The sequence below is a fragment of the Anomaloglossus baeobatrachus genome, chromosome 3 (genome assembly GCF_048569485.1).
Source record: "Anomaloglossus baeobatrachus isolate aAnoBae1 chromosome 3, aAnoBae1.hap1, whole genome shotgun sequence".
Classification (NCBI taxonomy): domain Eukaryota; kingdom Metazoa; phylum Chordata; class Amphibia; order Anura; family Aromobatidae; genus Anomaloglossus; species Anomaloglossus baeobatrachus.
In genome coordinates, this window is record NC_134355.1 from 164,668,454 (window position 1) to 164,696,320 (window position 27,867).

At 47.3% G+C, this 27,867-nt stretch overlaps 1 protein-coding gene across 1 annotated transcript in view; it reads right to left on the minus strand.

Moving 5' to 3' along the window:
- Window positions 1-424: 424 nt before the first annotated feature.
- FBXO5 (F-box protein 5) overlaps window positions 425-27,867 on the minus strand; it is a 43,194-nt gene continuing 15,751 nt past the window's right edge. The window contains 3 exon segments of the mRNA XM_075338165.1: window positions 425-1,349; window positions 2,288-2,461; window positions 25,020-25,110. Coding sequence (XP_075194280.1) covers window positions 1,098-1,349; window positions 2,288-2,461; window positions 25,020-25,110 — 517 coding nt within the window. The 3' untranslated portion in view covers window positions 425-1,097.

A 27,867-nucleotide genomic window follows, 5' to 3' on the forward strand; every position in this document is an offset into this window, starting at 1 on the left:
GAAAGTTGTTTGTGGAACCATCTTTCTTCACTGCCTTTTGGCTTTCCCTACATATTGGCTGTCACAATATGTGCTGCATGCCCCAGCCATGTGGCCGGGCAGCGTGCCATCACAGGTTCACATTTATTAGGCTCTAGCAACTATCATGAAAACCAAATCAGCCCACTTCACATGCATAGGACAAATTCAGCAACCAGCATCCCAATCCTTCTGTCAGACCACAGACACTACAGTTACTAGTAACTAGGGTCCTCGCTCTCATGATCAGGGTGGTCTCTGATCACCGACGTGGGAGGTCAGCTGTAACGTACAAAACTAACCCATCACTCATGCGCTGCACTCACCAGGCATTTATAGCAAGAATAATTTATTCAGTCATGCCCAAAATTAAATCACATAAATTTATAATAATTTATTCAACTTAGTGCAAATAAATATTGCACACGTAAATATATACAACAGTAACAAGACGCTGACAGACATTGACATATTTACAGATCTATACAAAAGCAGATTGTGTCAAAAACTCATAAAAGTGGCAAACATTAAAATCTTGATATTTTGTAAGGAATCTTACACCATTTTTATATCTCAAGATTCAAAAAGTTTAGTTTTTTTGCCAATTATACAAAAAAAAATATATAAATATAACTTTAAGATCAAATAAAATCTAAAAATCCTATAAAAATATATATACCAGCAATCTGGGGCTAAAACCAGCAAATTCCAGGAGCGCTAACAATTGGTCCGCCAGAACGCAAGGTGGGGGCATTTTCCAAGGTGTCTTTAACCGGTTTATATGAGGTATTAGACACCCTATATATTCCCATTATAGGAGTCTTTTACATGTCCAATTAATCACTATATACTCTGCTGTAAACTTTCAGGCACAGTTAACCTACTACATGCGCAGGGGGAGGAAAAAAAAAAATTTGGTTGTTAATCCCAGGCACCCGTATACATTTGGGCAATACTTTGCCAATCAACAATACTGCGGGTTTTTCTTTTAGAAACAGGATAAAATGCACTATGTGAAATAAAAAGTTTGCTTTTGTGATTCCAGTAGAATGCATTTGACAGGTCTTTTTTCATAAACATTACAGCCTTCCCAAATTCTGTTTGCTCTTCTTACTCCCGGGAAGTGGCTCGGATAAGAATCTGTGATTTGGAGCTTTGTTGGTTGCACAGTCTTTGGAAAAATGATATTTACAATTGCAAAGTGTGCAGAAGTCCAGCTGACAACTGTCCCTGGTACATTGGGCCCTGTGCTGGTAGGAGTCGTACTTGGCAGGAGAGCTGCACACTATACACACTTTCAGGCTTTGGTCATTTACCAGTGTTCTTCCAACCTGTCAGGAAAAGCAGAAAGAACATCAGAACCGTAGGACACAACATAATTAAGAGTTACTTAGTACAGAAGAATCTCACTCTTTAATACCCCATAAACTGCCAGAATCTGGCATAATAAACCCTAACGCCTCATTTGTCACCACAGCATCCATTTCCCCAGATCCCCTGCTGCCAAAGGCCCTGGTGTGTAAGCAATGAATGCTGGGCAGTCATTCATAGCACTCAAGATGCCGGCTGTGCATGTGACTTACCACATCACAGCCTCCGCAGCTGTACTGCCCCCCCCCCCTCAGCTACCCAACAACACTTCAGTAGATGTATAAGAGCCTTACGCTGAAGTTTTTAGCCTTAAAGGGAATCTGTAGCAGGCTTTTGTTACCTCATCTGAAAGCAGCAGGATGTAGGCAAAGAGATCCTGAATCTAATGATGTATCACTTAGTTTACTGGGTGCAGTCGTTCTGATGTAATTAAATATTTTATTTCTCGTATGTAGCAGAGCTGGGAAAGCTGCCCTTGGCCACAACAGGTTTACAGTGTACATTTCCATAAACAGAAGCTGCTAATCACAGAAGGGGCGGAGTTTGACTCCTCAGTCAGACTAATGAAAGAGCAGGGAAGCTTAAATATTGCAGATAATAACACACTGAGACAAGACCTGCAGGGCTATAATCTGAGTATTAACCCTTACAGCAGGCAGTCTTCAGATTACATGATAAAGAGCAGCTGTCAGCAGGTTTTTAACAGTTAAGCAGACACCTTGAGAACTCATGTGACTCCCCACTATCCTGATTGATAGAGTGTCCTCAAAAACAGGTTTTTTTTTCTATAGAGGCTATCAAAAATTGGGAAACCCCTTTACCTTTCTTACACCATGCAGTGAATACAAGTCATGTCTTCTTGATCACAATTACTAGAATTTGACGTTTAAAGTCTTACCTGTATAAACTCTGAGTAACGACTGTGTGAGGGACATGGCTTGATCTTTTTAGTACTTTTCTTCTTGGAGACACAGCAGACTGCACTGGCTACCTTCTGAACCGACGAGAGGGGGATCCGAAAGAGAGAAGAGTCCCGTGTAGCGGTGTGTTCTTCCTTTCTGGCCTCTTGTTCCTGTGAAGAGAGTGACAGAATGTAAAGCAGATGCAATTGAAGGTTAACATCTTTTTGAAAAGCACCAAAGATTTAAGGGGTTTACCCAAATTTAGGAAGAATTGTCCTATCAACCAACAAGTCTTAAAAAAAAACAAAAAAAAACAAACAAAACAACATTTCCATCATGGCTTTTAGTCTCAATTACTGTCTGCAGCACTGACGTTAGATCAACAGCACTACATCCAGGGAGCTCAGAGGTTCATACATAAACTCAGGCAGAGCCCGGAGCTCCGCAACTGTCTGCAGCGCTTTCATCACATCAGCGCTGCACAAAAGAATAAGGAACCATGGAGGAGACCAAGCAATAGACTAAAGGGAAATGGTGGGGGGAGGTGCACAATACCAAAAACCCTTTAATGGCTTGCAGACATTGTAAAGTGAGTTTAAGAGAACAGTGCACTTTCTGTAAAAAACAGACATATGAATGGATAGTGAAGCTGCTGACAAAGTAAAGCAGGTCACTAAAGGGAACCAATCACTAGGATTTTCCTATATAACCTAAAGCCAGTGCTATACTGGCACTATCAGGCTCAGTCTATATATACACCTGTAGTGGTCGGCTCGGATGTTTAGGTTTTGAAATCCAATAAAGTTTAGAAAATTGGCATCTTCTTGAGTGACAGCAGCTGAGGATCAGGTACTATCTGGGGGGTATTCATAGTTATCCCCTCCCCCTGTTAGAATCAGCAAAAGTATTACACAATCGATTTAACTTTTCCCTAGCAGGACCTATGGTGAGGCCATACCCATGTGACCAGAAAGGGGCGGGGCCTCAGCCAACAAAGCTGATACCAGGAAGCAACATTTCTTTTTGCTGAGGCCCCGCCCCTTCTGGTCACATGGGTATGACCTCACACGTCCTGCTAGTGAAAAGTTAAATCGATTGTATAATACTTATGCCAATTCTAACAGTGGGAGGAGATAACTGAATACCACCCCCCACCCCCCCTTCCTGCTATTATCTGATCCTCAGCTGCTGTCACTGAAGAAGCTGCTCATTTTATAAACTTTACTATCTTGGATTTCAAAACCTAAACATCCGAGCTGACCACTACAGGTCTGTAGAGAATCAGCCTGATAGTGCCATATAGCACTGGCTTTAGCTTATATAGGAAAATCCTGGTGATTGGCTCCCTTTAAAGAGACACTGGCACTCAGAATGGTCATCCTCGTGCCCTTAGCAGTCCTCGCTTAGTACGCACTGGTGATGTAGGCCAGCGCTTCTCACACTGAGGGGCTGTCCCCATCGAGATGTTCGAGGCCATTTTCACAGCTATAACAAACGCTGAACAGTCCCTGTTATGGCTGTGGCAATCTCCACTTTAACAATTCACCCCCTAAGGTCGTTTTCCACCTTTCTGACCAGGCCAATTTGTTCATTTCTAACCAGCATCACTATATGTGGCAATAAATCTGCAACGCTTCCACAGATCCCAGTGATTGAGATCGTTTTTCATGACAAATTGTACGTCATGTTAGTGCTAATCTTAGGACGATATGTTTTTTGCGTTTTTAAAAATATTGAAAATTTGGTGAAATTACACCTCTCAAAGATTTCATCATCTAGGGGTGTAGTGACCATTTTGCCTTTTTTTATACCATAGGGTGGTCAAGAGAAATTATTTTACCAAAAAAAAAAAAAAAAAATTGTTTTAGCCCCAGATTTTACATTTTCACACAGGAAAACTGGTAAAAATGCCACCAGAATGTGTCAATTCTGCTGAACGTGTCAAAACCTCACATGTGGCTGTACAATGCTTCTTAGCCCCACGGCAAAACGAGGGAGGGGGGGGGGGGGGGAGATTTGCGATATTTGGCTCAGGGTACAAATTTTGGTACAATAGTCTGCAGACTCTATACACAGAGCCCATAAGCGTAAGAAGAAGGGAATTTTGTTTACTTACAGTAAATTCCTTTTCTTCTAGCTCCAATTGGGAGACCCAGACAATTGGGTGTATAGGCTATGCCTCCGGAGGCCACACAAAGTATTACACTAAAAGTGTAAAGCCCCTCCCCTTCTGCCTATACACCCCCCGTGCATCACGGGCTCCTCAGTTTTGGTGCAAAAGCAAGAAGGAGGAAAAGATTATAAATTGGTTTAAAATAAATTCAATCCGAAGGAATATCGGAGAACTGAAACCATTCAACATGAACAACATGTGTACACAAAGAACAACAGCCCGAAGGGAACAGGGGCGGGTGCTGGGTCTCCCAATTGGAGCTAGAAGAAAAGGAATTTACGGTAAGTAAACAAAATTCCCTTCTTCTTTGTCGCTCCATTGGGAGACCCAGACAATTGGGACGTCCAAAAGCAGTCCCTGGGTGGGTAAATAATACCTCATAATAGAGCCGTAACGGCTCCGTCCTACAGGTGGGCAACCGCCGCCTGAAGGACTCGCCTACCTAGGCTGGCATCTGCCGAAGCATAGGTATGCACCTGATAGTGTTTCGTGAAAGTGTGCAGGCTCGACCAGGTAGCTGCCTGACACACCTGCTGAGCCGTAGCCTGGTGCCGCAAGGCCCAGGACGCTCTCACGGCCCTGGTAGAATGGGCCTTCAGCCCTGAGGGAACCGGAAGCCCCGAGGAACGATAAGCTTCGAGAATTGGTTCCTTGATCCACCGAACCAGGGTTGATTTGGAAGCTTGTGTCCCTTTACGCTGGCCAGCGACAAGGACAAAGAGTGCATCCGAGCGGCGCAGGGGCGCCGTACGAGAAATGTAGAGTCTGAGTGCTCTCACCAGATCTAACAAGTGCAAATCCTTTTCACATTGGTGAACTGGATGAGGACAAAAAGAGGGTAAGGAGATATCCTGGTTGAGATGAAGAAGGGAATTTTGTTACTTACCGTAAATTCCTTTTCTTCTAGCTCTTATTGGGAGACCCAGACGATTGGGGTATAGCTACTGCCCTCCGGAGGCCACACAAAGCACTACACTAAAAAGTGCAAGGCCCCTCCCCCTCTGGCTATACCCCCCCGTGGTATCACGGGTTCTCCAGTTTTAGTGCCAAAGCAAGAAGGAGGAAGCCAATAACTGGTTTAAACAAATTAACTCCGAATAACGTCGGAGAACTGAAAAACCGTTCAACATGAACAACATGTGTACCCGCAAACAACCAAGAAATCCCGAAGGACAACAGGGCGGGTGCTGGGTCTCCCAATAAGAGCTAGAAGAAAAGGAATTTACGGTAAGTAACAAAATTCCCTTCTTCTTCAGCGCTCTATTGGGAGACCCAGACGATTGGGACGTCCAAAAGCTGTCCCTGGGTGGGTAAAGAGATACCTCATGTTAGAGCTGCAAAACAGCCCTCCCCTACGGGGATGTCACTGCCGCCTGCAGGACTCTTCTACCTAAGCTGGCATCCGCCGAAGCATAGGTATGCACCTGATAATGTTTGGTGAAAGTGTGCAGACTCGACCAGGTAGCTGCCTGGCACACCTGTTGAGCCGAAGCCTGGTGTCGTAGCGCCCAGGACGCACTCACGGCTCTGGTTGAATGGGCTTTCAGCCCTGAAAGAACCGGAAGCCCTGCAAAACGGTAGGCTTCCAGAATTGGTTCTTTGATCCATCGAGCCAGGGTGGCTTTAGAAGCCTGCAACCTCTTGCGCGTACCAGCGACAAGGGCATCGGAACGGCGTACGGGCGCCGTGCGTGAAATGTAGATTCTGAGTGCTCTCACCAGATCTAGCAAACGTAAATCATTCTCATACCGGTGAACCGGATGAGTGCAAAAGGACGGTAAGGAGATATCCTGATTAAGATGAAACGAGGATACTATCTTAGGGAGAAACTCCGGAATGATGCGCAGCACTACCTTGTCCTGGTGAAAACACCAGGAAGGGAGCCTTGGATGACAGAGCTGCCAGCTCAGACACTCGCCGAAGCGATGTGATCGCAACGAGAAACGCCACCTTCTGTGACAGGCGAGAAAAGGAAACTTCCTTCAGAGGCTCGAAAGGCGGCTTCTGGAGAGCAACTAGAACCCTGTTCAGATCCCATGGATCCAACGGCCGCTTATACGGCGGTACGATATGACAAACCCCCTGCGGGAACGTGCGCACCTTAGAAAGACGTGCTAGACGCTTCTGAAAAAACACGGATAGTGCTGAGACTTGCCCTTTGAGGGAGTCTAGCGACAAGCCCTTTTCTAACTCCTATTGTAGGAAGGAAAGAAAGATAGGCAATGCAAATGGCCAGGGAGACACTCCCTGAGTAGAGCACCAGATTAAGAAAACCTTCCACGTTCTGTGGTAGATCTTAGCAGACGTGGGCTTCCTAGCCTGTCTCATGGTGGCAACGACCCCTTGGGATAATCCTGAAGACGCTAGGATCCAGGACACACAAGCCACACAGTCAGGTTCAGGGCCGCAGAATTCCGATGGAGAAAACGGCCCTTGAGACAGTAAGTCTGGTCGGTCTGGTAGTGACCCCGGTCGGCCGACCGTGAGATGCCACAGATCCGGGTACCACGATCTCCTCGGCCAGTCTGGTGCGACGAGTATGACGCGGCTGCAATCGGATCTGATTTTTGCGCAGTACTCTGGGCAAGAGTGCCAGAGGTGGAAACACATATGTGAGCCGGAACTGCGACCAATCTTGCACTAAGGCGTCTGCCGCCAGAGCTCTGTGATCGCGCGATCGTGCCATAAATGCCGGGACCTTGTTGGTGTGCCGAGACGCCATTAGGTCGACGTCCGGCCCCCCCCCCAGCGGCAACAGATTTCCTGAAACACGTCCGGGTGAAGGGACCATTCCCCCGCGTCCATGCCCTGGCGACTGAGGAAGCCTGCTTCCCAGTTTTCTACGCCCGGGATGTGAACTGCGGATATGGTGGATGCTGTGTCCTCCACCCACATGAGGATTCGCCGGACTTCCTGGAAGGCTGCTGACTGCGTGTCCCTCCTTGGTGGTTGATGTATGCCACCGCTGTGGAGATGTCCGACTGGATTCGGATCTGCTCCCTTCTAGCCACTTTTGGAAAGCTAATAGGGTAAGATACCCTGCCCCGATTTCCAGCACATCGAACTGAAGGGTGGACTCCTGCTGAGTCCACGTCCCCTGAGCCATGTGGCGGAGACAAACTGCTCCCCACCCTGACAGACTCGTATCTGTCGTGACCACTGCCCAGGATGGGGGCTATGGCAATGAGGTGGGAATAAGCCACTATTGCAGAGAGTCCTCGGCCGTCAGGGAAAGGGAGACTTCCCGTCCAGGGAGGTTGACTGCCCATTCCATTGGCGGAGAATGTCCCATTGCCGTTGGCGCAGATGAAACTGCGCAAAGAGAACTGCCTCGATGGCTGCCACCATCTTCCTTAGGAAGTGCATGAGGCGCCTTAAGGGGTGCGACTGGCCTTGAAGGAGAGACTGCACCTCTGTCCGCAGTGAACGCTGCTGGTTCAGCGGAAGCTTCACTATGGCTGATAGAGTATGAAACTCCATGCCGAGATACGTTAGTGATTGAGTCGGAGACAGATTTGACCTTGCCAAATTGATGATCCACCCGAAAGTCTGGAGAGTCTCCAGCGTAACATTCAGGCTGCGTTGGCATGCCTCGAGGGAGGTTGCTTTGACGAGTAGATCGTCCAAGTACGGAATCACCGGGTGTCCGTGAGAGTGCAAGACTGCTACCACTGCTGCCATGACCTTGGTGCCCACCCGTGGGGCTGTCGCCAGACTGAATGGCAGAGCTACGAACAGAAGATGTTCGTCTCCTATCACAAAACGTAGAAAAACGTTGGTGCTCCGTAGCAATTGGCACGTGGAGATAGGCATCTTTGATGTCTGTTGAGGCAAGGAAGTCTCCTCGAGACATTGAGGCAATGACGGATCGGAGGGATCCCATCCGGAACCGCCTGGCGTTCGCATGCTCGTTGAGCAGTTTCAGAACCAGAACAGGACGGAAGGAACCGTCCATGTTTGGAGCCACAAAGAGATTGGAGTACAAACCCTCGCCCTCGTTCCTGAGGGGGGACAGGGATCACCACTCCTTCTGCTCTTAGAGCGTCCACCGCCTGCAGCAGGGCATCTGCTCGGTGGAGAGGTGGGGCCGTTCTGAAGAATGGAGTCGGAGGACGAGAACAGAACACTGTCCTGTGCACGTGAGCACAATGTCCGTCACCCACCGGTCTGTGACCTGTGGCAGCTAAATGTCGCCAAAGGCGGGGGAGTCTGCCATCAACCGCGGATGCGGAGAGAGAGAGAGAGAGCTGAGAGTCCTGAGGAGACCGCCTTGGTAGCGGTTCCTCCGACTGCCTTCCTTGGGCGAGATTGAGCCCGGCCGGAATCTGAGCCCGTCTGAGGTTTTGTAGCCCTTTTGCACGAGGACAATTGGGACCTGCCGGAGCTTGGGAAGGACCGAAACCTCGACTGTACTTTTAGGACAGCATTAACAGGGTAAGTCGCAGTGCAGACATTGCGGGGTTACGGACGCCTCTGCGGTACAGATGTCCCTGCTCAAGGTCAGCTGCGCAAGAAGAAAAGGTTAGGTTGCCAATACGGCTGTGGATGCCGGAGCAACCGACACGCCGATAGCCTCCTAGACAGATTTCAACCAGAGTCCATCTGTCTGTGAATGGCATCTTGAAGTGAAGCCCCATCTCCAGTGCAACTATGGCTCTATATGCAAGCCTGGAGATTGGAGAATCCACCTTTGGACCCTGGGTCCAGCGCTGACCACGTCAGGGGAAAAAAGGGATAACGTGTATCCTAAAAACGTTTGGAGAAGACGCTTATCTGGTAAGCGTGGTGTTCCTGGACTGCTTCTCTGAAGTCAGCGTGGCCAGAAAAATACTCAATATCTGCGTGAGACACTGAAAAGGAACTTCTCCTGTTCGTCTCCTATCTCCACTGGGGGAGCTGAGGGAGAAAGATCCAACCTTCCATTGGTGGACGGTATAGGATCATTCCGTATGGCGTCACCACCCGGTGTATCCGGATTGAGAGCGATGTCAGTATCAAAGCCCTGAAGAGCTGCCTTTTGTTCAAGTAGATTGCCCATGGGTGCAAGTCTCTATATTATGACTACTCCGTCTCTGTCCATGGACAGGGTTGACAGGAGGTTTCTTTGGCCACAACTAGTAGAGCCCCGGCAGACGAAGTGCTAGAGACCCCGGCAGACGACGTGCTACAGGGGAGCATGCACACAATGGGACGGTGTCATGAACAGCATCCCATGTAGTAAAAACAGCACTGAAAACTGTGTTGCTTTTTTGCCGCTGCCGACTAGCTATCTAGAAGTATATAGCCAAGATTGGTGACCGTACATTGCAATGTATAGCATACAGGCATAAAGTACAAATGACCATGCAGCACAAGCAATACAAGCAGCATAGAAGCCTGTGCCCTGGCACCCCTGCTCTTCTGCTGCTGTATACTAGTCATCTAGGGGAATATAGCCCAGAAGAGTGACCCTACAGTGCAATGTATAGCATACAAGCACAAGTACAAATGAACACTGCAGCACATGCAATCCAAGCAGCATAGAAGCCTGTGCCCTGGCACCTCTGCTCTTCTGCTGCTGTAGACTGGTCATCTAGGGGAATATAGCCCAGAAGAGTGACCATACAGTGCAATGTATAGCATACAAGCACAAGTACAAATGCACACTGCAGCCCATGCAATACAAGCAGCATAGAAAAAAACCTGTGCCCCAGCACCCTTGGTTTTCTGCTGCTGTAGTCTAGCCATTCCAGAAGAATATAGCTAAGACTAGCGACTGTACAGTGCAATGTATAGCACATAAGCATAAACACAAATGAACACTTCAGTCGTGCAAAACAAGCAGCCTAGAAAGCCTGTGCTTTAGCACACCTGCTTTCCTGCTGCTGATGTGTCGCTCCCCAAGCGGGCATATAGCGACCTATGTAGTTAAAAACAACACATGTATACACTGCAGTTATATTGTGCCTCTTACCGCCCGCCTATAAGCGGGTGTATGATCGCCACTGTCCTGCCTTGGTGCCCCGAGCTCTGCAGTAATGGCTGCAGGCTTCTTCCCCAGCTCGTGTGAGTAGGGGCGGGCCGTGGGCGTGCCCCCAAGGCAGAGCGGGAATCCGGCGTCCGACAGAGTGCAGTGAGAGGGCTGGAGCATGTAAAAAGGCTCCAGCCCTCGGCGCTGCTGATTGCTCAGCGCCTGTCCCCTTCCCTGAGTGACAGGGAGGGGGCGGGAACGAAGCGGCACTAGGCCGCAGAAGCCGGGGACTGGAGTTATAAGCGCCGCCGCCGTAAAAGCGCGGTCGGCGCCCAGTCCCCGGCGAACTACAAGTCCCAGCCGCGCCGCCGCTCCCGGAGCGTCCGGCGCGGTAGTTCCCAAAACACAAAGTCACTCAGCAAAGCTGCAGTGACTGTAACCCTTTACTGTCCCCGGCGCACTAGCACACCCAGCAAGTCTGGAGTGTGCTGTGCCTGTGTGTACGGGGACACAGAGTACCTGTAATGGTGCAGGGCCATGTCCCTGAACGGTACTCCAGCTCCGTATCCAGCAGGTTCAAATGGGTCTGTGGATGGAGCCCGGCGTCAGAGCTTTGAGGCCGGCAGGATCCCACTTCCTCAGAGCCCCTCAGGGGGATGTGGAAGGAAAGCAGCATGTGGGCTCCAGCCTCCGTACCAGCAATAGGTACCTCAACCTTACAACACCATCCAGGGGTGAGAAGGGAGCATGCTGGGGACACTATATGTGTCCTCTTTTCTTCCATCCGAAATAGTCAGCAGCTACTGCTGACTAAAATCTGTGGAGCTATGCATGGATGTCTGACCTCCTTCGCACACAAAGCTAAAACTGGAGAACCCGTGATACCACGGGGGGGTATAGCCAGAGGGGGAGGGGCCTTGCACTTTTTAGTGTAGTGCTTTGTGTGGCCTCCGGAGGGCAGTAGCTATACCCCAATCGTCTGGGTCTCCCAATAGAGCGCTGAAGAAAAGGGGATACCACCTTAGGGAGAAATTCCAGAACCGGACGCAGAACCACCTTGTCCTGGTGAAACACCAGGAAAGGGGCTTTGCATGACAACGCTGCTAGCTCAGACACTCTCCGAAGTGAAGTGACTGCTACTAGGAAAACCACTTTCTGCGAAAGGCGTGCGAGAGAAATATCCCTCATTGGCTCGAACGGTGGTTTCTGAAGAACCATCAGCACCCTGTTCAGATCCCAGGGTTCTAACGGACGCTTGTAAGGAGGGACGATGTGACAAACCCCCTGCAGGAACGTGCGTACCTGTGGAAGTCTGGTCAGGCGCTTCTGAAAAAACACAGCGAGCGCAGAGACTTGTCCCTTAAGGGAGCCGAGCGACAAACCCTTTTCCAATCCGGATTGAAGAAAGGACAGAAAAGTGGGCAAGGCAAATGGCCAGGGAGAAAAACCCTGAGCAGAGCACCACGACAGGAATATTTTCCACGTCCTGTGGTAGATCTTCGCGGACGTTGGTTTCCTAGCCTGTCTCATAGTGGCAATGACCTCTTGAGATAATCCTGAAGACGCTAACATCCAGGACTCAATGGCCACACAGTCAGGTTGAGGGCCGCAGAATTCAGATGGAAAAACGAACCCTGAGACAGCAAGTCTGGTCGGTCTGGTAGTGCCCACGGTTGGCCGACCGTGAGATGCCACAGATCCGGGTACCACGACCTCCTCGGCCAGTCTGGAGCGACCAGGATGGCGCGACGGCAGTCGGCCCTGATCTTGCGTAACACTCTGGGCAACAGTGCCAGAGGAGGAAACACATAAGGGAGTTGAAACTGCGACCAATCCTGAACTAAGGCGTCTGCCGCCAGAGCTCTGTGATCGTGAGATCGTGCCATGAATGCCGTGACCTTGTTGTTGTGCCGGGACGCCATTAGGTCGACGTCCAGCATCCCCCAGCGGCAACAGATCTCCTGAAACACGTCCGGGTGAAGGGACCATTCCCCTGCGTCCATGCCCTGGCGACTGAGAAAGTCTGCTTCCCAGTTTTCCACGCCCGGGATGTGAACTGCGGAGATGGTGGAGGCCGTGGCTTCCACCCACATCAAAATCCGCCGGACTTCCTGGAAGGCTTGCCGACTGCGTGTTCCGCCTTGGTGGTTGATGTAAGCCACCGCTGTGGAGTTGTCCGACTGAATTCGGATCTGCTTGCCTTCCAGCCACTGCTGGAACGCTTTTAGGGCAAGATACACTGCCCTGATCTCCAGAACATTGATCTGAAGTGAGGACTCTTGCTGAGTCCACGTACCCTGAGCCCTGTGGTGGAGAAAGACTGCTCCCCACCCTGACAGACTCGCGTCCGTCGTGACCACCGCCCAGGATGGGGGTAGGAAGGATTTCCCCTTCGATAATGAAGTGGGAAGAAGCCACCACCGAAGGGAAGCTTTGGTTGCCTGAGAGAGGGAGACGTTCCTGTCGAGGGACGTCGGCTTCCTGTCCCATTTGCGTAGGATGTCCCATTGAAGAGGACGCAGGTGAAACTGCGCGAAAGGGACTGCCTCCATTGCTGCCACCATCTTCCCCAGGAAGTGCATGAGGCGCCTCAAGGGGTGTGACTGACCTTGAAGGAGAGATTGCAACCCTGTCTGCAGTGACCGCTGTTTGTTCAGCGGAAGCTTCACTATCGCTGAGAGAGTATGAAACTCCATGCCAAGATATGTCAGCGATTGGACCGGTGTCAGATTTGACTTTGGAAAATTGATGATCCACCCGAAACTCTGGAGAGTCTCCAGAGTAACGTTGAGGCTGTGTTGGCATGCCTCTTGAGAGGGTGCCTTGACCAGCAGATCGTCTAAGTAAGGTATCACCGAGTGACCCTGAGAGTGGAGGACCGCAACTACTGTAGCCATGACCTTGGTGAAAACCCGTGGGGCTGTCGCCAGGCCGAACGGCAGTGCCGCGAACTGAAGGTGTTCGTCTCCTATGGCGAAGCGCAGGAAGCGCTGATGCTCTGGAGCAATCGGTACGTGGAGATAAGCATCTTTGATATCGATCGATGCAAGGAAATCTCCTTGGGACATTGAGGCGATGACGGAGCGGAGGGATTCCATCCGGAACCGCCTGGTCTTTACGTGTTTGTTGAGCAGTTTTAGGTCCAGGACAGGACGGAAAGACCAGTCCTTCTTTGGAACCACAAACAGGTTGGAGTAAAAACCGTGACCCTGTTGCTGAAGAGGAACCGGGACCACCACTCCTTCTGCCTTCAGAGTTCCCACCGCCTGCAGAAGAGCATCGGCTCACTCGGGAGGCGGAGATCTTCTGAAGAATAGTCGGAGGACGAGAGCTGAACTCTATCCTGTAACCGTGAGACAAAATGTCTCTCACCCAACGGTCTTTTACCTGTGGCAGCCAGGTGTCGCAAAAGCGGGAGAGCCTGCCACCGACCGAGGATGCGGTGTGAGGAGGCCGTAAGTCATGAGGAAGCCGCCTTGGTAGCGGCACCTCCGGCGGTCTTTTTAGGGCGTGACTTAGACCGCCATGAATCGGAGTTCCTCTGATCCTTCTGAGGCCTTTTGGACGAGGAGAATTGGGACCTGCCCGCACCCCGAAAGGACCGAAACCTCGACTGTCCCCTCCTCTGTTGGGGTGTGTTTGGTTTGGCCTGGGGTAAGGATGTTTCCTTTCCCTTGGATTGTTTGATGATTTCATCCAATCTCTCACCAAACAAACGGTCGCCAGAAAATGGCAAACTGGTTAAGCACTTTTTGGAAGCCGAATCTGCCTTACATTCCGGTAGCCACAAGGCCCTGCGTATTGCCACCGAATTGTCGACTGCAACCGCCGTACGGCTCGCAGAGTCCAGGACAGCATTAATAGCGTAGGACGCAAATGCCGACGTTTGAGAGGTTATCGACGCCACCTGCTGCGCAGACGTACGTGTGAGTGCGTCAATTTGCGCTTGACCCGCTGAGATAGCTTGGAGTGCCCATACGGCTGCGAATGCTGGAGCAAAAGACGCGCCGATAGCTTCATAGATGGATTTCAACCAGAGCTCCATCTGTCTGTCAGTGGCATCCTTGAGTGAAGCCCCATCTTCAACTGCAACTATGGATCTAGCCGCCAGTCTGGAGATTGGAGGATCCACCTTGGGACACTGAGTCCAGCCCTTGACCACGTCAGGGGGGGAAGGGATAACGTGTATCCTTAAGGCGCTTGGAAAAACGCTTATCTGGACAAGCTCTGTGTTTCTGGACTGCCTCTCTGAAGTCAGAGTGGTCCAGAAACATACTCGTTGTACGCTTGGGAAACCTGAAACGGAATTTCTCCTGCTGAGAAGCTGACTCCTCTACTGGAGGAGCTGAGGGAGAAATATCCAACATTTGATTGATGGACGCGATAAGATCATTCACTATGGCGTCCCCATCAGGAGTATCAAGATTGAGAGCGGCCTCAGGATCAGAATCCTGATCAGCTACCTCCGCTTCATCATACAGAGAGTCCTCCCGCTGAGACCCTGAACAATGTGATGATGTCGAGGGAATTTCCCAGCGAGCTCGCTTAGGCGGTCTGGGGCTGCGGTCCGTGTCAGAGACCTCACCCTGGGATCTATGAGACACCCCGGGAGGACATTGTTGTTCCAACTGAGGGGGACCAGGGAGCAATGATTCCACAGTGCCCATGGTCTGAGATACCGGTCTGGACTGCAAGGCTTCTAATATCTTAGCCATAGTCTCAGAAAGTCTTTCAGTAAAAACTGCAAACTCCGTCCCTGTCACCTGGACAGTGTTAGCAGGTGGTTCCCCCTGGGCCACCCTTAGCAGAGGCTCCGGCTAAGTAAGTGCTACAGGGGCCGAGCATTGCACACAATGAGGGTCAGTGGAACCTGCCTGTAGTATAGCCGTACATGCGGCGCAGGCAGCATAGTAAGCCTGTGCTTTGGCACCCTTGCTTCTTGTGGACAACATGCTGTTGTCTCCTCTGAGCAATCCAGGAGGGTATATAGCCAAAAATCAACCGTGCACCATACAGTGTAAAGTATAGCCTATAATCACATAATCTATAAGTACACTTCTGCACTAGTGGGGCCAGCACCTCAGGTGCTGCTTACCGCCCGCTCAAAGCGGTTGTGTGGTCACCAGAATCCCTGCCTGGGTCTCCCCGAGCTTGTCTCCCCTCTCCAGCGTCAGAAGAGCTGACAGGAATGGCTGCCGGCGTCCTGAGGAGAGGAGGGGGCCGTGTGACCACCGCCCCCCTAAAAAGTGCGGGAATCTGGTGCCCCACTGTGCACAGTGAGGGGGGTGGAGTATGCAAAGCATGTTCCAGCCCCAGTGCTGACGTCCTGTACAGCGTCCTGCCCTTCCCCTGACTGGCAGGCCTGGGGGCGGGAAAAGAGTGAGACTAGGCCGCAAAAGCCGGGGACTAAAGTTATAAGCGCGGCCGGCGTATGAGCGCGGTAGTCCCCGGCGTACTAACATTCCCAGCCGCGCTGCAGTGTGAAATGGCAGCGCGCGGTCAGCGCGGTAGTCCCCAGTAAACTAACACACCCAGCCACGCTGCAGTGTGTGATGGCACAAGCACGGTCAGCACTGCGGTCCCCGGCGCACTAACACACCCAGAAATGCTGGAGTGTTTCTGTGAGCGGTCCCCACGGGGACACAGAGTACCTCAAAGTAGCAGGGCCTTGTCCCTGACGATACTCGGCTCCTTATCCAGCAGAGTCCCCAGGAGCTGTGGATGGAGCACGGTCTCAGTGCCTGGAGACCGATTAGGATCCCACTTCACCCAGAGCCCTAAAGGGGATGGGGAAGGAAAACAGCATGTGGGCTCCAGCCTCCGTACTCGCAATGGATACCTCAACCTTAACACCGCCGACAAGAGTGGGGTGAGAAGGGAGCATGCTGGGGGCCCTGTTATGGGCCCTCTTTTCTTCCATCCGACATAGTCAGCAGCTGCTGCTGACTAAGCTGTGGAGCTATGCGTGGATGTCTGCCTCCTTCGCACAAAGCATGAAAACTTAGGAGCCCGTGGGAGCACGGGGGGTGTATAGGCAGAAGGGGAGGGGCTTTACACTTTTAGTGTAATACTTTGTGTGGCCTCCGGAGGCATAGCTATACACCCAATTGTCTGGGTCTCCCAATGGAGCGACAAAGAAAAACAGAATTCCCCCTCACATGACCCCATTTTGGAGATTGCACCCCTCTAGGAATTTATCTACCGATGTAATGATTTTTACTCCATGGGTATTTTCCAGAAACAAGCATGAATAGATGTTGCAGAGTTAAAATTGCAAATCTGCCATTGTAGTGCCCTATACATTGTAGTGCTCATACATTGTGAACAACTCACGCTTCTGGAGACATTAACTCCGTAAATTAAGCGGGCTTTCACCACTATAGAAATGTGGTTTGGACACACTGTGGGACTGAGAAAGGAGCAGGGCATTTGGGTTTCAGAGAGCTAATTTTGTTGTATTCCTTTTTTCTTGGGTGGAGGAAAAGGGGATAGCACTTTCCTGAGCCTCTGTGCTGCCAGTAACATGGAAGCCCCCTTTATTTTCGGTTACATATGATGGGCGTATGTAAAGATGCTTTTTATGTGGATTGAGTTGAAGCTTTTATTGGGCACATTTTACATAAAATTTTGGATCACATTTATCCTGTGCTCTACACTTCTATTAGTGTTTCCATCCAAATCTGACTGACAGGATTCACATGACACCCCAGAGGGATCCATTCACTATAATGAGGCAGCAGTTACTCTGGACTCTGTTCAGCATTTTCCTTTTCAGAAATGCACAATACTGTTTTCGACCACACTTATGCAGCGCTGAAGAAATGGATACTACTGGATCATAGCACAGACTGTGTCCAAGGTGACTGCCTTTGTTCATTACAGGGAATCGTCTGTCAGAGGCACTGTCTGAACCTCAGATTTCAGAGATTTACATGGAAATCCTGATGTAAGTGTTGAGAGTAAAGCGCAGGATAAATGTGACCTGACCCTTAGGCTATGTCCGCACGTTGCTTTTTACCTGCTTTTTTGCTGCTTTTTCAACTGCAGCGTTTAATGCCAAAATGGTTGTGTTCTGCTTTTCAAGCAAAGTCTATGGGAATTTGGGTTTCTTGTCCGCACTATGATGTTCAAAATGCTGCCTTTTTGTTGCAGAACTTTGGTCAAAAACTCAGCTTTGCAGTGCAAAACCCAAATGGCAAAAACAATTCACATGTCAATTGTTTTTGCCATTTGGGTTTCGCACTGCAAAGCTGGGTTTTTGTCCAAAGTTCTGCAACAAAAAGGCTGCAGTTTGAACTGCATAGTGCGGACAAGAAACCCAAATTCCCATAGACTTTGCTTGAAAAGCAGAACACAACCATTTTGGCATTAAACGCTGCAGTTGAAAAAGCAGCAAAAAAGCAGGTAAAAAGCAGGTAAAAAGCAACATGCGGACATAGCCTTACTGCGATCTTTGGGAGGAAGAATGGAAAAATGAACAGCAGGTCAGGAATTGCTTTTATTTTTTTCAACATTCACTATGCAGTATAAGTGATTTCACTGCTTTATTCTTCAGGCCAGTACTATTACAGTGATACCACATTTATGTTTTGCCGCTTTTACACAAACATTTTAGGAAAAAAATAATTTTTTTTTGCATTGCTATATTCTGAAAGCTATAGTTTTTTTTATTTTTATACGGACGGAGCCAAGTAGGGGCTTTTTTTTGCAGGACAAGATGACCTTCAGTGATACCAAATGTTTTGCAAGAAGAGGAGGGGAGGAGTGCACCACAACAGCATTTGCATATATAGTCAAAAGGGTGCTGGAATGCAATGGAATAGATAGTAGCCACAAGGAGAAAAAGACATTGCACATGTCCGCACAACCCAAGTATATTATCAAAAACCTTTATTCATACACTTATATACAGTAAAACACCATTAAAATCGTGAACCATAAAACCAACAACCTGGCTCCCACAATTGTTACAATGCAGACCGTAAAGTGCCCGTATAATCCATTAATATATTGCCAAAATCAATTATGCCCGCACCCCCCAATTGAGCATGGTATGCAAGTCCCAGCAGAAAAGCAGGTCACATAAATAGCAGTTTGCAACAGTTATAAATGATAACAATCTTATGCAACATAGAATGCTATGCCTGGACGCAAAGAATCACATACACATATATGATGCCACATATGAGGTGTTACCCCAAAGGTACTTGAAAGGGGTCTATGGCTATAAGGCTAATATAAGACCTAAGCCAGTGGCAACAAAAATGAATGCATACAATAATACAGCATGGGCTGCTCAATCCCACACCCAAAGAGCAGCAATGATACACCAGTAGGTTATATCGCCCCCAGGGGAGGGGGGTTAGAGAGGGGGAGGCTATACCTATGAGGCTATAGACCGGGAGGAGCAGACCGTGGCAAGGCACGTGGGTGCACCAGGGTTCCCACGCGTATCGCCGCCGCTGCGGCTTCGTCAGGGAAAGAAAGTGTAAGCATACTTCTCAATAGCACCTTCCATTAAATTATTTTTTGAATTGGTCAAAAATGATTTTTTGAAATTGCCGGTAGGTAATCCTAGGGCCCCCAATCTCACTGTGTTGGAGAGAAAGGCTATCAACAGTTTAAAAACTAATAGCCATCTGGTTATCAAGGAAGCGGATAAAGGAGGCAATGTGGTGATCTGGCCTATAAACATGTATTTGGATGAGGCCTATAGGCAACTCAATAATCCAGCTTATTATAGCAGGTTGCCGTCTGATCCCACTGCCTCCTTTATGACAAGACTCCATCGCCTGTTGGACAGGGCGCATCAAGTTGGCATCATTTCTACAGATGAGAAAGCATTCATGTGGGTTGAGCATCCCATTATCCCGACCTTCTACATGCTGCCAAAAGTTCATAAATCTATCACCTCACCACCGGGAAGACCCATCGTTGCCAGTATAGGCAGCTTGGGCGAGAAGGCGAGTATCTATGTAGACTTCTTTTTGCAGCCCATGACCACTCGGTTGCCATCTTTTGTGCAAGACACTTCCAGTTTTATAGATATCTGTAGGAAGGTCACACTCCCATCGCAGGCACTATTGGTAACCTGCGATGTAGAGTCCCTATATTCCAACATAGGGCATGAGGATGGCATGCATGCGGTCTCTTATTTTCTGGATAATCAGGTACGCTCGGACCGCATGCATGATTCTTTCCTCATAGATCTACTGGACTTTGTGCTCAAGCACAATTATTTTCTATTTGATAGAAACTTTTACAGACAAGTCTCGGGCGTTGCAATGGGGGTCCGCTGTGCGCCGGCCTTCGCCAACCTATTTTTGGGTTGGTGGGAGGCCACACAGGTTTCTGTACTAGACACTTTTTGCAGCAAGGTGAGTCATTGATACAGATACATCGATGACATATTCTTTATATGGTCAGGGTCTAAAGAGGAATGTGATGAGTTCATTGCAATGTTGAATGAGAACTCCTATAACATCTTCTTGACTCATCAGATTTCATCCTCTACAGTGCCCTTCTTGGATTTGCTTGTTTCAACTAAGGGGGACCATTTGATGACGACCCTATACAGAAAGCAGACAGCTACTAACAGTCTGTTAGAATTCCACAGCTTCCATACACAACACGTGAAAAATGGAGTGCCAACGGGTCAGTACCTTCGTGTGAGACGAAATTGTTCAAACGACCAAGATTTTTACCAACAGGCGGTTCTACTTACCAATAGGTTCCGTTCCCGTGGATATCCCAGGAGAGTGCTGTCCAAGGCATACCAACGGGCTTCATCTGAGACACAAGCTTCCCTGATCAAGACCACCCCTAAGCGCACTGATGGAAAGGTGAGGTTTATTACCACCTTTAACGATCAGTGGGGGGAAATTAGGAGCATACTACAGGATCGTTGGTCTGTGCTAACTTTAGATACACAGACATCAGATATGGTACATCAGCGCCCTCAGATCACAGCCCGACGGGCCCCGAATTTGAGGGATCTCATCACAAGGAGCCATTTGGTGAGACCTATGACTAGGCTCAATCGTGGTGTGGTCCTAAAAGGATCTTTTCCATGTGGCGAATGTAATATCTGTAGCCACATGTTGCCTACATCTAATGTTTTTAACAACCCATATGACAACAAGGATTATGCCCTCACTGGATACATAAATTGCAAAACGCGGAATGTAGTCTACTGCTTGATTTGCCCGTGCAATTTAGTATATGTGGGACAGACAACACAGGAGCTTCGTAAGAGGATCCAAAAACATTTTTCGACGATCAATCTCGCACCATCGGATATAAGAAAGGGTAAAACCATCACCCCAGTGGCCTCCCACTTTATGACATACCATCGGAGCAGTACGTCGGGCACACGCATTTTTGGGTTGCAAAAATACTTCGGAAATGGCAGAGGTGGCACATGCCATAGATGGCTGTTACAACAGGAATCCAAGTGGATTTTTAATTTGCATTCTGTCTCTCCATCAGGCCTAAATGAGGAGTTGCTGTTCACAGGATTCCTGGGCTAATTCACTACACGCAGGTATGGCTTTCTATTGATTTTGGAGCTGTTTTAGATCGCTCCTTATCATCAGGGTGGGAGGATTTATTGGTATAGACACCATGTGGTTACAGATGTCTGGATGGGCATGTATATGTTTATAACAGTGACCTTTTCTATATGCCTGTCCTAGAGTTCTTCGTTGGATACCTCGGTGGTTCCGGTCCCATCACAGATTGTCATTTAAATTACTGGAGTTCCTCTGTTTCTTTGGTCTTCTTGGATTCCGAATCGGCACATGGATACCCTTGAGGAAATTAGGACCTGTTGCCACCACTGGACTGCTTGGCCCTGTTATCATCTGGATGGTTACTGTTGTTGGTCTACTTTACAATTTTGGCATTTGATTGCCACTCTGGACACCTTGCCGCGGCCCATGGCTAGGCACAGATAACTATGACTCTTATCCAATGGAATACACTCCTTAGGGAGCTAACAAGACGCCGACATAGGATAACATGATTGCAGCATTGGAGATTTCTTTCTGGACTATATTGACCCTCTTAGAGACGTTTGCTGCGGTGGTTACCCTTTAGGGCCTTGTGATCTGATCACGACATAAATTCAGGCTGGGTTGTCCTTTGACCTCCTTCTTCCCTTGGATCCCTCTAAATGGACTTCTAACATGATAAGTAAGGACTCCATGCACTTCTATTGGAGAGCCTCGGTCATGCATCATTCTTCCTTCTTCCCTCACCCCCCTCCTCCCTCCTCCCCCTCCCCCTCCCCCCCCCCTCTTCCCCCCACCTCCCCCCTCTTTTCCCTCCCCTTCTCCTCCCCTCCCCCCCCCCTCCCCCCCCCCCTTTCCCCCCCCCCCCCCCCCTCTCCATGCACATTCTCATGGGCTAATACTGTATAATATATATGTATTGTGCGTGCGGTATGCATTGTCCCCTGGATATCGCATACATAATTGTCTATACATATATCTACAGAGTCCTCCGTTGGGAGATATTTTCTATACCTATGAGATATAAGATAAAAGGCATTTGGTTCTGTGTGTTTCGTTGGCCTTCAGTATAATTCTGAGCATTATTGGTCATGCTTTATAGTTGGACGAACACACAGATTTAAATACACACCAGGACAATGTGGGACCACATATTGACATTGGTGTTTACAGGTTGATCCTGCTTAAATTATATGGTTCTCAGCTAGAGGTTCTTCTTCCCCTTCCCCCCCACCCCCCCCCCCCTTCCTCCGTCCCCCTCTTCCCCCCCCCCTTCCGTCCCCTCTTCCCTACCCCGTTCTACCAACTCACTAAGGTTATTTGATGATATCAATAGCATCCATACTGGGTGATCTTGATGGTTCGCATCAACAGTGGGGGCATTTGCCTTGCTGTATAACAGCACAGTACTCATTACATACATATGGGATAGTGGTATCGATCGCTTCATCGTGTGGCACTACATAGATCGTGCCCGCAGTACAGACTTGTATGTTATGTATGGATCCTTAAGCACAATGTTATCTCATGTTATCTCATGTGAATGTGACGGGGGTACCAGCTGTGCTGCACAACGGCGCGACAGTGCGCCTCTTTTGTATGTCGAGCCTCCACGCATGCGCTTACAGGCACAGCATCTTGCGCTCTCATGACCCAGTTGACTCGCCGTCCATGTCCTTCTGCGCATGCGCCACTGATGACACACACGGTCCGGACCGCGCCTGCGCCAGCGTCATGACACAGGTGACTGACCTTACTTTACCTTAAATACCCCTCAAACTCAGTATGCTTACACTTTCTTTCCCTGACGAAGCCGCAGCGGCGGCGATACGCGTGGGAACCCTGGTGCACCCACGTGCCTTGCCACGGTCTGCTCCTCCCGGTCTATAGCCTCATAGGTATAGCCTCCCCCTCTCTAACCCCCCTCCCCTGGGGGCGATATAACCTACTGGTGTATCATTGCTGCTCTTTGGGTGTGGGATTGAGCAGCCCATGCTGTATTATTGTATGCATTCATTTTTGTTGCCACTGGCTTAGGTCTTATATTAGCCTTATAGCCATAGACCCCTTTCAAGTACCTTTGGGGTAACACCTCATATGTGGCATCATATATGTGTATGTGATTCTTTGCGTCCAGGCATAGCATTCTATGTTGCATAAGATTGTTATCATTTATAACTGTTGCAAACTGCTATTTATGTGACCTGCTTTTCTGCTGGGACTTGCATACCATGCTCAATTGGGGGGTGCGGGCATAATTGATTTTGGCAATATATTAATGGATTATACGGGCACTTTACGGTCTGCATTGTAACAATTGTGGGAGCCAGGTTGTTGGTTTTATGGTTCACGATTTTAATGGTGTTTTACTGTATATAAGTGTATGAATAAAGGTTTTTGATAATATACTTGGGTTGTGCGGACATGTGCAATGTCTTTTTCTCCTTGTGGATACCAAATGTTTTGAGCACGATTTATTCCACTTTATTTTCTAGTGGCATGATAAAAAAAAAACAACCTGTTTTGCCACTTTTTTATGGTGTTCATAGGTCATTCTTAAAGTAGCTATACCAAATGTGTACTTTGTTTTTACCAGGGCTGTGGAGTCGGAGTCGGAGTCGTGGAGTCGGAGTCGGAGCTCATTTTGGTGGAGTCGGAGTCGGTATAAAATGCACCGACTCCGACTCCTAAAATATATAATAAATTGGGGACAGGAGTGCAATGCAGAATGTGCTGAATATTTTACTAAATAATAACATTTAGTATAATGCTTATATTTAAGTGAAAAATTTATTGTAGTACAATGTGAACATCAGACATTTAATTGTTTTTATGATACAATAATCAAGATATTTGGATAGAACATAAAATATTTATTGGAATACAACTTTAGAACACAAAAAACTAATAAATTGTAAATATGTAAAATATATATATATATATATATATATATATATATATATATATATATATATATATATATATATATATAATATATATACAGTGTATATATACACACACAAGATATATATGTAATCTACTGTATATTACATAGTGTATTACATATTTACAATTTATTACAGTTTTTTGTGTTCTAAAGTTGTATTCCAATAAATATATTTTATGTTCTATCCAAATATCTTGATTATTGTATCATAAAAATTATTAAATGTCTGATGTTCACATACACATATTCATGTACTACAATAAATTTTTCACCTCACTATAAGCAATATATGTAGGAGTCGGAGTCGGAGCCGGAGTCGGAGTCGGAGCCGGAGTCGGTGCAAGAGAATTTGAGGAGTCGGAGTCGGAGTCGAAGGTTTGGCTTACCGACTCCACAGCCCTGGTTTTTACATGAATATATTTATTGGTATAGTAATTTTTCCATTTTATGATTTTAAAATATTTTTACAATTTTTTTTTTTTTATAAAACTATTTACCTTGTCCCGGGGGGTGGGGGGGGGGGCATCAATTTTCCTTGCCCTGGTCACTGATCTAGTGCTCTTCAATACTTTTAACATTGCAGGAGACTATAGATCTATGGCACAGGGGTCAACATGGAGACCAGGATTTGCGATTGTGTTGTGTGGACTGGAGCAGAGGGATACTCTTCCTCAGCTGCTGTCAGTAGTGACAGTGGCATCAGAGGGGCGTATCGCCCCCGATCAGCGGGGTTACAGCAGGAAGTCCGCTATAATACACAGCAGACGATCTCGCCAGACACCGCACGTGAGCCAGCACGATAGTACCATGGCAGTTTGCAGGAACGCACCTCTCGTGGTGTCATTCATTTCATGAAGGGATTAACAATATTTTATTACAGGAGATAAACAGATCTGAACTTGGCCCAAATACCAGTGTAAATATCCACTAACAGAAGGGGTTTTGCTACTAAGATATTCTTACTTCAGCCTGTTATGGCCATACGTTACCTTCCTCATTGATGGTTATTTTGACAATTTTAAGTCCTTTAACTAAGAATAGAAGTCTCCATTTAAAAATTGAAGAGTCTCTTCTAAATCCGATTAGTGTGTCCCAATGATTTAGAGCATGCAGAGAAATAAAATAGCAGTATACACAGAATACTTACACAGATTTTTCTATGGCACCGTTTATACACACTGTACGCCCATTTGTCCTCCTGTAAGATCTTCTGCCATGTTGTGCTCACACTGATGACACTAAAAGAAACACGAAAAAAAGTCAGCAAAGCAGTTTATTACAGAAAAACTCTGAACAAACTACTACACTGGTGTCTGCATATAGAAACTATATTGTCTATCAAACACACTGGTGACAGTCACTCAGTACCAGAAAACGTTATGGATCTGCATTTGGCCTACCCAATGGGAAACTGACACAAAGCGAACCCATAGAGCTACAGTCACCTGGCGAGGACCAAAAAAAAAAAAATAATTCATGGTTAAACCTTCTACAGTAGTATAAAACTGTGGAGAAAGCCCATACTGGTCCATAGAAAGTAGCTTATACACATTAATGTCCAATTTTGTACATATAAACCTCCCTGAAGGAGAAGCTTCAACCATAAATCATAGGCAGATCAAATTCTGAATACCATAGTTCAGAATACAGATGCTAAATTTATAAAAATCATATTTTATTGAAAATTGCTTAACCGCTTCAGGACCGCCGACTGTATAGAAACATCCGCATCTGCTGGGCTTTGTGCAGAGCTGACGTTTATCCAGGGCTGTGGAGTCGGTAAGCCAAACCTTCGACTCCAACTCCTCAATTTCTCTTGCACCGACTCCAACTCCTACATATATTGCTTAGAGTTAGGTGAAAAATTTATTGTAGTACATGAACATGTGTATATGAACATCAGACATTTAATTTTTATGATACAATAATAAAGATATTTGGATAGAACATAAATTATATTTATTGGATACAACTTTAGAACACAAACTGTAATAAATTGTAAATATGTAATACACTATGTAATATACAGTAGATTACATATATATCTTGTGTGTATATAATATATACAGATACATACATTACATATTGTATTACATATTTACAATTTATGTTTTGTGTTCTAAAGTTGTATCCAATAAATATATTTTATGTTCTATCCAAATATCTTGATTATTGTAATTAAATGTCTGATGTTCACATTGTACTAAAATACATTTTTCACTTAAATATAAGCATTATACTAAATATTATTTAGTAAAATATTCAGCACATTGTGCATTGCACTACTGTCCCCAATTTATTATATATTTTAGGAGTCGGAGTCGGTGCGTTTTATACCGACTACACCAAAATGAGCTCCGACTCCACAGCCCTGCGTTTATCAACAGTCTGCATTCAGGGAAGGGGGGGGGGGGGGTCTTGACCCCCTGCATGCTGCCATCACCGGGTTTCCAGTGCCCTGAGACATCATGAGGATCTGATTGGATCAGGTCCTGGTGATGTTAACCCTTTGCGACTGTATCTGCTGTGATCAATAGTGATCACAGCACATAGATGTTTCAGAGGTACATAGAGCTGCTACTTTTACCTCTCCCGGGTCTCCTGTGTCACGATCACGCAGGACCTAGGGTTCTCATGGCAAGCGGAGGTCTGTCATCTATGGTGGCCTGTGAGATCCAGCCTGCAGCCTGATGTGACAGGTGATCTGCAGCCTGACACTGTCAGTATAATGCATTGCTGTACTGTATGGCAGTGCATTACACCAGCAAACAGACCAAGAAAAGTGAAAGTCCCACATCGAGACAAGGTTAAAAAAAAGGTTTAAATAAAAAAAAAAAAAAAAAAAAATTTTATACGCAGAAAAAAAAACATTTATATAAAAAAAATGAACAGAAAAAAAGTGCACATATTTGGTATCCGGCCCGTCCTGATCTATAAAACTGTCACTATTTAATCCTTTCAGTGAACATTAAGAAGAAGAAAAAAAAAAAAAAAAGAAAAGCAATGTGATTTTTCATCATACTGTAGAAAAAAAAAAGTGGAATAAAACGCAAAAAAAGTTGAACATAAACAAAAATGATATTACTGAAAACTACATCTTGTCCCACAAAAAAACGAGCCGCACCCAGCTCCATAAGCGAACAATAGAAAAGTTACAGCTCTGAGAATACAGGAATGCAAAAAAAATTGTATTTTATAAAAAAAAAAATTGTTTGATTGCGTAAAAGCTGCAAAACATAAAAGATTATCTAAATGTGTTATCAGTGTAACCGTACTGACCTGAGGAATACACCTGTGTTGTTACTTTTACCAAACAGTGAACGGCATTAAACTAAAAAAAAAAATAATTCCTGAATTACGGTTTCCACCTACTAAAAGTGAGAAAAAAAAAAAAAAACGATCCAAAAATGTTACGTGGTCGAAAATGCTACCAACAGAGACATCAACTGGTCCCACAAAAAAACAAGACCTCACATGGATGGCTCCCTAAACGCAGCATGGCGTCCGCTATTGTGACGCCCTGGGCAAGCCAGGGGTCACAGGTCACAACATCACATGCACCCCACATTCCCGGCAGGTACATCTAGGCTAACCTAAAATCCTTGTTGCCTTCCTCCAGGGGCTGATGTCCACACCAGGGGGTGGGCCAGGCGGTTGGCTCCGCCCACCGAGGAGTTCACAGCCCTGGAGGCAGGAGAACCAGGCAGTGAAGTTAGGGAAGTGGAAGTAGAAGGAAGTGAAGTGGTAGAGGAGCAAAGGAGAGGAGCTTGAGTGAAGAAGTAAAAAAGAACAGTTAAGAAAGCCTGAAGTTGGTCCGGGTGTGTGCCCCGGACTGAGACAGCAAGGTTAGCAGACGGCGGTGATAGTCTGCAGGGGGACTGCTTGGAGGTTGCTGGAAGGACCGCGGACGGGTGGTGACCCGGCGGTACTGGAGCAGTATACGAAGAACAGTCAGCACCAGGGCAGGGGCCTTTCGGATCCCGGCAAGGCTAGGA